The sequence below is a fragment of the Daktulosphaira vitifoliae genome, unplaced genomic scaffold (genome assembly GCF_025091365.1).
Source record: "Daktulosphaira vitifoliae isolate Bord-2020 unplaced genomic scaffold, ASM2509136v1 Scaffold_1, whole genome shotgun sequence".
Lineage (NCBI taxonomy): Eukaryota > Metazoa > Arthropoda > Insecta > Hemiptera > Phylloxeridae > Daktulosphaira > Daktulosphaira vitifoliae.
The window spans coordinates 83,721,277-83,733,283 of NW_026099572.1; the positions used below are offsets into that span (position 1 = coordinate 83,721,277).

The window sequence follows — 12,007 nt, forward strand, 5'->3', positions numbered from 1 at the left end:
AGGGGAGGTAAAGATGGTAAGAATAAAGTCGTATCTCGGAGTTTAACTATATTTATTTATTAAATAATAAATATCCCTACCTCATTTATTCCTATTCTTGTTTATTACGTGATTTTTTTTAGAAGTAAGGCATGCAGCAAATAAATATTCGCACTTACCTTTATTTCCTTTAGTAATTGACTGAGTTGGTTTTATGTTGATTTCTTCCTTCAGTGTCAACAGTCATTTATACTGTCTTGCGTCTATTTCGATTAATTAGTCTCTCTGTGTATATTAGACTTAGAAAAAGGGGTTCTCTATAATGGGACCTGCGTCTATTATAATTTGTCACCCTTTTTTTTTTTATTTTCTTTAAATTCCTTTTATGTTATACTGTATTTTTACTAATAATATTTTCGATGAATTCCCTACAGTCGATATCGATATTCTTAAAATTTACTCTGAACTAGTCAAAATATAATTATAAGAATATATCTATCTATATTCAAAATATAATTAACAAGACTGTGGTGGCCCAGCGTTTCTCAGCGTAAAGCCTTGGCTGGCGCGGACACAGTTACTTCACTAATATATTTTAAATATTATTTCAATACACCTTTTACTATCCTTTACGTCAACTGCCTACACGTTACCGAAAGGTAATTGGTATAGTCCTTTATGGCTAGCGGGTACACACGCAGAGAATATTTCCAAGATGTAGTTTCCTATCTTACGGACTATATATTTTATGATGAACTTTATCCGGACTACTAGCTCTAGAACTGGCTTGTCGACGGATATAACGCACTTCAAAAATACTATTTTTATAAGTTTAGTACTACTCTGTACCTCAACTGCCTACACGTTACCGAAAGGTAATTGGCATAGTCCCTTAGGGCTGGCGGGTACACAGGCATAAAGTACAACTACTAAAACTAATTAATTCTAATCACAAATAAGCTTTATTATGAATATGCGATAATGTATAAGGCTATTATGCCTGTATAAATAAAATTACGCTTCTTCACTCTTTTCGGCACATTTGAGGCTGTCCAGAAATGAAGGGCACAATAATATTTAAAATTCTTATATATTACAAACTATGTCTAAATAAATAAAACTACGCTTCTTCACTCTTTTCAGCACATTTGAGGCTGTCGAGAAATGAAGGGCACAATAATATTTAAAACCTTTATATAAAAATAGAGATAATGTCTATTTGTCGTGACAACATTAGATGATAATAAAAATAAATAAAAACTTGTTCCTGTGTAAAATATTAATAAATCATCTAAGATAATGTTCACCACTTAGGATGATACATATAAAAAAAAAACTAAGTCACAGGGACAAAATAATTACTTATACTGACGCAGATTCCATGTAAGAGAATATTTAGAGGGTAGTCGTCGTAGTCGCAGCCGCAGAATATCGTCAAAAGAAGTCCAAAGAAAACCATAGAAGTCCCTTTTTACCAGAAAAAATGGCTTTTTATACGCCGGATGAAGTAAGTCAGCGATCTCTATTGAAATTCCTAAGATGTTGCATAATTATTTGTGATTGGTTAATTGTGATAGAAACCCTGCCGTGGGCGTAGTTAATGAATTGTAGGGGACTGGTTTGAAACATGTGTTGATAAATAGTTATTTTTATTACCCTAAAAGGGAAACATTCCTTAGATGATTTTTGGCTTTATTCATATATATGTGATATTTAGTACATGTGTTAATAATTATACTACACCAGAATACTGTCAAAGTACATTTTATTAAACATTTTTTTTTTTTATTATTATTATTAATTTAGTTTCTAAATACTTTTAAAGAAATTATATAACTCAGCTCTCACGATTTTGTAAACTTTATTTATTCTTATTAAATTTAATATTTATTACATTAATCAAACAAATTAAAAAATATCAAACAAATTAATTTAAGTGAGCGTTCGATTCATTATCAAGAATAATCCCGCTTCACAATCCTCCAAATAAAAAATTATACAAATTGTCAATTGTAGAAATTTCATGTTTAGCTATATTTGGTGTTGAATTTTGACCTGTAAATAAAAATAATGTTTTTATTGTTTATTTTATTTATGAAAATGATAATTGCATAAAAAAGTTATTCACGTTGAAAAAGAGGGTTTTCACTCTCTGTAAAAATGAAAATAACGATTTAGTAGAACATAATAAAATTTTCTTTTGAATAAAATTTATAACAAATAAATAAAAACTGTTAAGTTTAACTTGAAAAACTTACGTTTTTCAGGACATATACACCATCTCTTTTGAAGATTCTCATCATTATCCTGACATTTTTCACAAAACGTATTACCACAAACATTGCAAAAGGCTATAGCCGGTTCCTTTGGACAGTTTGAACATGGAACTAGTTCTGGAATAGCAAAAAACTAATAAATAATAATCATTGAAAAATAACCAGAGATTGTTATTAATTAAGTAAAACTTAGTATGACGAAGTAATTAAACAACGTTAAAATATATTTAATACTTTTGAAACTCGATTTTCGTATAAATTAAAATGTGCAAAATATTAATTATCATTATTATATATTATTATCATTTAAATAACATTATAGAATTGATTGCAGATGTTTTCATAATATTAAATGGATATTATATTATAATTTAATTTATACAAATTTTACAGTACTCTTTTTTTACCAAAGTTATTTGTATTAGAGGTACGCCAAATACAAAATAGTAGATTTTTTCGTTAACTACGTATTGATGATGTTTTAATTAGTTTGTATTAAAAGAGCGTCCAAGTAATTTTTTTTGCGCATCAAAACTTGTCTCAAACGATCACTTGTTTGATAAAAAAAAAACATCCCTGAAAACTGTTTGATAAAAAAAAACATAAATAAATTTGATTACAGAAACTTAAATTCACTCATTACATTTTATAGAAGTTAAAAAATAAAAAGTTTTATAAAAATTTAACAAGTGTACAAAATTACTAATATTTTTACTTACTATAATTTTACTATTTAAAATGTTCACATTGGCATAATCATGGGCGGTACAGGTGTCCTATCTCACCATAAAAATAATTGTGTAGCAAAGGTATATTTTTTTTCGTTTAGAGTGCAATTTGAAAACTTTTTTATGTATATCCCCTCAAAACGAAACCCTAATTACGCCACTCAAGACATTATAATATATATACATATAATATTTATTACATTTATACATTAAATGTATAAAATTCAAAATAAATGTTATTTTGATTTTAATTTTAAAAGTTGATTATTTATGTTTAATACATTAGAAAACTATACATTTTTTTTATAAATATAAATTAATTCACATCAATAATAATATTTAAAAAGACTTTAAATTTTTATCATTCGTATATTTTATATTTATTATGATAAAATAATGGCATAAAAATAATTTTAATTATGTTTACAGAATTAAAAATAATCTGTATTGTTTTTTTTTCAAGATTTCAATATATTATTTCATTGAAATTTACGTAAATTTAACCCATTTATAGTTTACAGTAAAAAATCATCTTTAAATATAATTAAAATAATAATAACACTGTTTTAATACTTTTATTAAACATAATGCGTCGTTTAGGTAAACTGACGAACACCATACAACAAAAAAAATAAAAGAGTTAAGTTTATGTGGGTAGATTCCACTTTCAGATTAAGGTATATCTTTATATACGCATATATATCTCTATATTCTTATGCTTATGGGTACCGTTCCGCACAAAAACCGTAAAGACTGGTTCCACAATCCGCGTTAAAACGAACAGAATAAATCTCGTGCACAGCGAAAAACCAATTACCGTGTCCGTCGTAAAAACAGCACAGACAAGAAAAAACACACACACCAGATGAGGTGTACGTCGGATACCGAACAGAACGCAATATCAGTAATCCATATTCGGCGGCGGCCTTATCTCGGTGTCAAGGGCGGGGAGACAACCGATTGTCATATTAATAGCTGGACGGCTGATATCGAGAGAGACACGGGCGAGCGCCAGCCTAGAGCAAAAGGCTGTCAAACATATACATGAATACACACAGGCACGTAACCAGAAAATGTTTATTGGAGGGGCCAACAATTTTGGGCCCTTGTATCATTTTCCATAATTTGTTTTCCATGAAAAGCTTGTGGGGGGGTCCCTCCACTCCTCCTTAGACAGTATCCTATTCTATGAATCTTACAAGTTCAAAATTTGTGTTTATTTTTAAAAAATTGGTGGATTATTCCAAAAGCTACATGATCTGCTGGTCTATTTTTGAATCGTCCGTTCGTCGAACGTATACGTTCGTTGAACGGACACGTTCCTCAAAATACGTCCAACGAACGGACACGTTCCTCGAACGTTCATGTTCGTCAAAATACGGTCAACGAACGGACACGTTCCTCGAACGGTCACGTTCGTCAAACGGATTCTATTGTTCCATTAGGTATACGGCCTTTTAGGTATTGTTCGATGAACATATATGTTTTACGATTGTTTGCAATCTATTGTAATAACATAAATAAATATTTTGAAAATTAAATTCATACAGCTTGATTTTTAATATTTTAATATTTATTTTTAATTAATATAATACTTTTTAATAACAATAATTTATTACTAATACATACATTTATAATTTGCTAATTTAATTTATGTGATGTGAATTTATTCTAAGTAATTCGCTAAAACTATATAAATAATTTAATTACACAAATTCTAACAAAAATGTATTTACAATTGCATACAAGTTAAATTAAAAATGATTAATACACTTTAAAACAACAATACTTAAATTTTCGAAAATAAAGTGTTACATATATTTTATTTTATTTATTCATTTTAAGATTAATTGATATAATTTATAAATTATGTTACATATAAATAAATAATAAATTTAATAAGATTTTAGTTCTTAATTGGAAAAAATGACACCCTAGGTCACGGTCTACTCCTAAATACGCCACTGTTTTGAAAAGTTGTTAACATAACAAACANATAGAGTAATATCAATTCTTCACAGTTGGGACCTCAATGGAAACCTCCTAGAATTCATAAAAAATTTTCTAGACAATCGTAAGTTTTGTGTAAAAATCAATAACCACCTATCTTCCTCTCATGACATCGTTAATGGACTACCTCAAGGGTCTGCACTCAGCGTGACTCTTTTCTTAGTTGCCATAAATGACATCTGTAAAAACCTCCCAAAGCCCGTGAAATACATTCTTTTCGCCGACGATTGCAATATTTACTGCAGTGGGTCTCAAATCGAAACAACCTCTCATTTCCTTCAACTGTCACTGAACGCCCTCACCAAATGGTCAACAGAATCAGGTTTTTCGTTCTCTCCATCTAAAACACAGTGTATCATCTTCAATAAAAGGAAAAAAGACCCTCTACCTCTTATCACTTTCATGAATACCCCTCTGACATTTACCAGCAATATTCGAATTCTGGGTCTCACGTTCGATGACAAACTAAGCTGGCGCCCTCACTTGACAAAACTCAAAGCAGACTGTTTATCTAAAATGAAAATTATAAAAACAATCGGTAACAATACATGGGGATCTGAGACAAAAAGTCTTCTCAGGATCTACAAGTCTCTTATTCTCTCGGTACTCGATTATGGTGCTATAATCTACAGTTCTGCAAAAAGTAATACTCTCGACACCATTAATCCTATACACAACCAAGGTATACGTCTGGCAACTGGTGCTTTCAGGACTAGCCCGGTAGATAGTATCTTGTGTAATGCTGGTGAACTGCCTCTTGAACTTAGACGTCATACTCAGATACTAAAATTCATATCAAGAATCAAAAGTATGCCCAATCATATAGCCAGTAAGATACTCCATAATCCTCTCCCCCACAACTCTTCCAACTACAGGAATACAATTTTTGAATATTTCAAAATTACCAGTGAAAATCTCGACCTCCAAACTCAAACATTGAGCAAAGTACAACTCCCGTCGCCCCCTTGGCTCTGGTCTCCGGATATCAACACTCAACTTACCAACTACTGCAAACACTCTACTAACAGCACTATCATCCGCAATCTTTTCTCGGAAATAATGTCCCAACAATACTCCAGCAGTACACACATATACACTGATGCATCCAAAAACTCTAATGGAGTGGGTTTTGCAACAATCATAGGTCATGAAAATCATAAATTCTCACTTCCTCCTAGCACCAATATATACACAGCTGAAGCTTATGCCATCTTTGAAGCTCTGAAAATCGCCTCCTCCTTAAATTCAGATTCTTTCACCATCATAAGCGACTCTTTGAGTGCTTTAATATCTATCTCAAATCCATACCCCAAGAATGAACTAGTACAACACATCCAAAAACAGATATCTACCTCTAACAAAACTTTCTCTTTCATGTGGGTCCCCTCTCACGTCGAAATTTCTGGCAATGAAAGAGCAGATAAATCTGCAAATGAAGCCACACTTCCTCAAAATGCCTTAGAAATAAACCTAACTACATCCTCAGAATTGCTGGACATCATTAACACCAAAATCTCTGACACATGGCAAACTAAATGGAACAGAGTCCCGCTATCAAATAAACTGAGAAACATCAAGCCCTCCATAAAAAAATGGATTTTTCCCTGTAACCTCAAAAGAAGGGACGAGGTCATTATAACCCGGGCTAGAATAGGCCACACTCATCTCACCCACTCATTCCTCATCACCAAGGATCCTGCTCCACTATGTGACGCATGCAACGAGGACCTGTCGATCGACCACATTGTCACTAGATGCCCAAAATACGCTGCAGCTCGGAAAATATTCAAAGATTCGTCTTCTCTCCAACTTGCTCTCAGTGAAGAAAACACAGAAGCTATATACAAATTTTTTTATCTTATACATTTAAACAATAAGTTGTAAATATTCATAACTTTACATTGTAATAACTCTCTGCAGGCTAATAACCTAAGCTGTTGAAGCCTTATCATTAATAAAAAAAAAANCCTAAGCTGTTGAAGCCTTATCATTAATAATAAAAAAAAAAAAAAATCAAGAATTTTCACACGAAAATAGAAGTCGGTAGCCATTTTCACCACAAAGACATGTCCAGAGGTCAATTTCTTTTTTTCAAATTAAAGTATATTACATTAGCTTTAATTTAAGATATATATAAAAGTGTCAGACTTTCCGGAACATTTTAAAAATTTAAGTGGAAAAAGTTAATTTTTTGTGAAAAAGTTGTCATTTTAAATCCCCCCCGTTGGCAGGTAAAGGGTCAGATTTATAAAATAAATATATCAAATGAAAAATAACGATATAATGCATCTATATAAAAAAGTTATGGCAATTTTAAGTAAAAAAAATTTTAAAAATTTCGAAAATTAGCGATTTTTAAATTTGTAATTTTTTTGGAGGTTTCCCCCATTTACGGGGAACGAGGAAAAATTTTTCAATTTTTGAGGGTAATGTCTTCGACTAGATACGATTTGTGATCTTTTGACGTATCATTGAAAGAAATTGATTCAGTGAGAGCTGAGAAAAAGTGGTAACAGACACAAAAAAAAAAAACACATCTTAGTAAAACCAATACCTTCTCAGCTTCGCATCGAAGCTAAAAGAAACAAATTAAAGATAAGATTTATCAAAAAAATTTTCATAGAGTATACTCTATTGAATTTTGTAATCAACTAGATTCTAATCAATGCAGATACTTCGTAGTTTGTTATCATTTGTTGGACCAGAGTTAAAAAAATTTACCTACAACCACGTTTGGAGTAATTGCTATTCCAACGTCTAGAACGTTATCTTTTTCAAATAACGTTTTCTATGAATATAAAAATGAAAATACAGCCATGATAATAACTGTATTACTCAAAAGTAATCACAAATTAATAATAATTTCAATGTATATAAGGCCTAGCACGTTTTTTAAATTCATAAAAATAATTGAATTTTAAATTTGGGGGGGCCGGCCCTGGGCCACATTAAATCTAAGGGGGGCCAGGCCCACCCTTGTCTATGTGCCTGAATACACAAAGTGTTCAGTAAATAAGGAAACAGTTTAACTGTTACACACAATGAGAACGATAGAAACCCGTTTCTTTACTTACTGAACAAAATATATATTAAAATATATTTAAACATGTTAAAATAAAATATAATTATATATGAAGAGATAAAATATCGGAGAACATATTATTAAATTAATTTTAAAGATTAACCTACTGTGCAATGCCGGCTATATTTTCTTTAGTATCGGCAATTTGCGATTTGTAACCCTTTTGTTTGTTTAATAAATACGATTGACCATACGTATTTTTGGGCATGCCTTAGCGGAAGGAAAGGAAAATATAAAATTGTGGAAATTGAGCCTTACAATATACTATAGATAGAAAGAAAAACAACATATATATATATAATCACAATCTGATATTTCCGTTATGATAGAAAAATAATAATAAACAACAAGAACCAATCATAAAATGAAATTAGCACAAATTACTAATAAAATAAATAACATATATATCCCCTTTCTTATAACTAATACATATATTATGTGGACTGTATCCGTTAAAATAAACAATAAAAAAAATTCTTAGTAATTACCCACTGCCGTTTGAAGATGATGAACATTGGAACACATCAGATGCAGGGAAGGCAACAAAAAAACACCGTGACATATAACAAGCCGTTGAGCAGCTCAAATTGAACAATGTGGCGACAAGGCAATACTCGACCCAAAAGAAACCTTGCGACGATATTACCGAAACGGCCGACTAATTGAGCGCGAATGAATTCTTCAGGACCACTGCCACACACACAGGGACCGGTCTAAACAGAAGCGCCGCCGTACCGTTACGAAGGTGGTGGTTTTTTAGTGGGAAAAAACATTGAAGGTCGCGGCGTATATTATATAAAAAACGCGGAATCTCCGGAATACTAGAAGGCTACAGAACAAAAAAAGATAAAAAACAAATTGCGTTGTGTCAGCGGCATACCCGTTGTGACAAACACGAACGTGTATGATGTGATCGACTGACCTGCTCTCCCTCACTTACCGTGTTTTCATATTAAATTAAATGTATCGCATCACCTCACATTAATGTGTATCTAACACCTACCTTTATTTTTTATTTGTTCACGTATTATTTTAAGATTCGATTTTGCATCATTTGCATTCATAACTCTTAAAAGTGTGAGCAATATAAAACAAAAAGAACATAATTTTACAAAATGTAGACTCATATTCAATCACAACTTTTTACTAATTAATATTGAATTAATTTTAATAATACAATTGAATCTCTACGATTTGGTCTTTCAAGTAAAAATTAACACTCATTCTAATTTTATTGAATAAACAAATTTTTTTTAATTTTATTTGTTTATGTAAATAAATAATTTAGTATTATATTGTAATAAATTAAGTTTTAATAATAAAATTTTAACAAATATCCCTAAGAAGTAAAATGTATACACGTGATACATTTATCATAAATCATTCAATAAATATAAAATTGAAAACTATATTTTTTTTAACATACGTGTATATTTCTTTATTTGTCAGTTATTAATTACTTATTAGCATCATCCTTTATATCTTATAAAGGATATCGATTTTCTTTTTTTTAATCGCAATATACGATAAGAAAATGACGGATCAATATCAACTTTTAAATTAGTACTTAACTTTTATTAATCTTTATCTGTATGGAAGGAACAGAACAAAGGATATAAATAGTCATACTCACACCACTAACTTAGTTTATACATAAACTTTTATTAAATCATACTATATATTAAGCAGTGGCATAGGCAGAAGTTGTGTTTGATTGGGGCCTAAAGACCTGTTACTAGCTTAAAGTCATATAATATAAAAAACATTTAATTTTTACATGAGGAGAATAATACAACATTAAAAATGAACAATTAAATATTTTGCTGACTATTTAAGTAAATTCCATCCGATAAAAAAATTTACTTTATATCCAACCTTAATATATTGTTATTAAGCTTCGCCTAGCTGGGGTTCCACTCAGGTGCGTCATTTGGAGAGGGTCAGGATGTGCAACCTCACCCCTTACTTTAAAAACAGTTCCTATTGGCCTGCATTAATAATGCGACAATTTTAGCTTTGATGCGAATCTGAGAAGGTATTAATTTTACTATGATGTGTTTTTTTTTGTGCCTGTTACCACTTTTTCTCAGCTCTTACCGAATCAATTTCTTTCAATGATACGTCAAAAGATCACAAATTATATCTAGTCGAAGACATTACCCTCAAAAATTTTAAAAATTTCCCTCGTTCCCGACTTTATTTTGTCTTCATGGTGAAAATGGCTACCGTATGCTACTTTTGTGTTAATATTCTCGATTTTATATTTTGCATTTTTAACTTTATAACACTATAAATCTTTGAAAAATTTATGGATCAATACAATTTTTTTATGAGAAATAATATTTATATTTCCCTTTAATTCGTCACACTTTTTTTTTAATCGGACCATTTACCTTAATACAGGGGGAGTTCAAAACATAAAAATGCATAAAGATAGTAGAACTTTTTCAACTTAATTTTTGAAAGTGTTCTGGAAATACTGATACTTATATATATCTTAAATTAAAGCTTATGTAAAAAATGTTAGACTTTATTTTGTTTTCACAGTGAAAATGGCTATCGAATACTATTTTTGTGTGAAAATTCTCGATTTTATTTTTTTAATTTTTACCTTTATAATGCTATAACTTTTTGAAAGATGTATGGATCAATATAGTTCTTTTTTTTATAGATGCATGATGTCTTAACCTATCATTTGGTATATATTTTTTATAAATCTGACTTTTTATCTGCCTACAGGGGGGGATTCAAAATGACAACTTTTTCACAAAAAATGTACTTTTTCAACTTAAATTTTGAAAGTGTTCCGGAAGGTCTGACACTTTTATATATATCTCAAATTAAAGCTAATGTAATGTACTTTGTTATGCAAAAAAAAAATTTCGGACTTAATTTTGTCTTCACGGTGAAAATGGCTACCAAATGCTATTATTATGTGAAAATTCTCGATTTTATTTTTTACATTTTTAACTTTATAATGCTACAACTTATTGAAAAGTGTAAGATCAACACAATTTTTTCATGAAAAATAATATTTTTTAATAATCTCTTTATCATTCGACATACTTTATCTTAATCAGGATATTAATAAGGAACTAGCAGATCATGTAGCTTTTAGAGTAATCCACCAATTTTTTAAAATTAAACACTATCTATTTTTATACATCAATTCAAATTTCAAAAATATTGTATTTATTTATTTATAATTTTAACGGCCTTAGCCCTTTTTACAATATCAGATTATTTAACAATTTCATAAAATAATATCACTATAAATACAATTCACAACGAACCAATAGAATATTTTAAATAATATATTGATGAAACTAAGGTTAATCTTATATTAAATAAATAATTACCAGGTGGCTAAATATTAATTACCGTATATTTTATACACTATATGTATATACATAGAATGCCAAAAAACAATGTCACGACTGTTCTCGGGCTAGATTAAAGATAATATGTTAATAATGATTCATCAAGGTTAGTGGCCGCTGGCCTGGACCGGTTCACGCCGCCAATCGGCCACTCCGTATGGCGCGACCTGCAAGACGTAAAGGGGAAGCGCCGCAATCTCCATCCAGTGGTAAAGCTGGTGTCGCAATGCGACCGCGACAATATAAAAAAAATTACCGTTCTAAAGTACAAAATAAGAAAAAGGAAATTGTTAACAAGATAACATATGTGGGTTCTGACACGACTTACGTCGCAAAAATGTGGTCGACACTGGTTTTGAGGGTAGAGACCCGTGAGCCGTTTATTAAATGAGCGACAACACATTATTTTAATAAAAATAAAACAAACTGAAAAGATAAACACAGTAATAATAATCTTCGCATAATATCGCGGCACTTTTGCTGGCATCGACAACGCGATGTCCGGCGTAATCCTTGGACGGCAAAGGGTTAGCAGCGTTCTAGGCGACGGTG

General features: G+C 30.6%; 2 protein-coding genes across 3 annotated transcripts; one reads left to right on the plus strand and one right to left on the minus strand.

The window, feature by feature from the left end:
* Positions 1-1,802: 1,802 nt before the first annotated feature.
* Positions 1,803-9,255, minus strand: LOC126903163 (uncharacterized). 2 transcript variants are annotated; one of them, XM_050681194.1, is made up of 3 exons: positions 8,564-9,040; positions 2,238-2,372; positions 1,803-2,034 (listed from the first exon to the last, which is right to left on the minus strand). In XM_050681194.1, exons 1-3 carry the CDS (start codon positions 8,598-8,600, stop codon positions 1,952-1,954), a joined length of 255 nt encoding a protein of 84 aa, XP_050537151.1. In that variant the 5' UTR covers positions 8,601-9,040; the 3' UTR covers positions 1,803-1,951. The 2 variants fall into 2 exon arrangements, with proteins under 2 accessions (XP_050537151.1, XP_050537142.1); XM_050681185.1 differs by lacking the exon at positions 8,564-9,040 and adding an exon at positions 9,079-9,255 and having other exon boundaries at positions 1,812-2,034.
* LOC126903026 (uncharacterized) lies at positions 4,984-6,942 on the plus strand. The gene has a single exon (XM_050680930.1). It carries the CDS (start codon positions 5,396-5,398, stop codon positions 6,875-6,877), a length of 1,482 nt encoding a protein of 493 aa, XP_050536887.1. The 5' UTR covers positions 4,984-5,395; the 3' UTR covers positions 6,878-6,942.
* Positions 9,256-12,007: the final 2,752 nt, after the last annotated feature.

Coding starts and splice junctions, on each gene's coding strand:
- LOC126903026 (XM_050680930.1), top strand. CDS start 5,396: ATGAATACCCCTCTGACATTTACCAGCAATATTCGAATTCTGGGTCTC.
- LOC126903163 (XM_050681185.1), bottom strand. CDS start 9,202: ATGAGTCTACATTTTGTAAAATTATGTTCTTTTTGTTTTATATTGCTC. Junction 2,373..9,078: donor TGAACAAATAAAAAATAAAG/GTAGGTGTTAGA, acceptor TTGCTATTCCAG/AACTAGTTCCATGTTCAAAC. Junction 2,035..2,237: donor GTGTATATGTCCTGAAAAAC/GTAAGTTTTTCA, acceptor TTTTATTTACAG/GTCAAAATTCAACACCAAAT.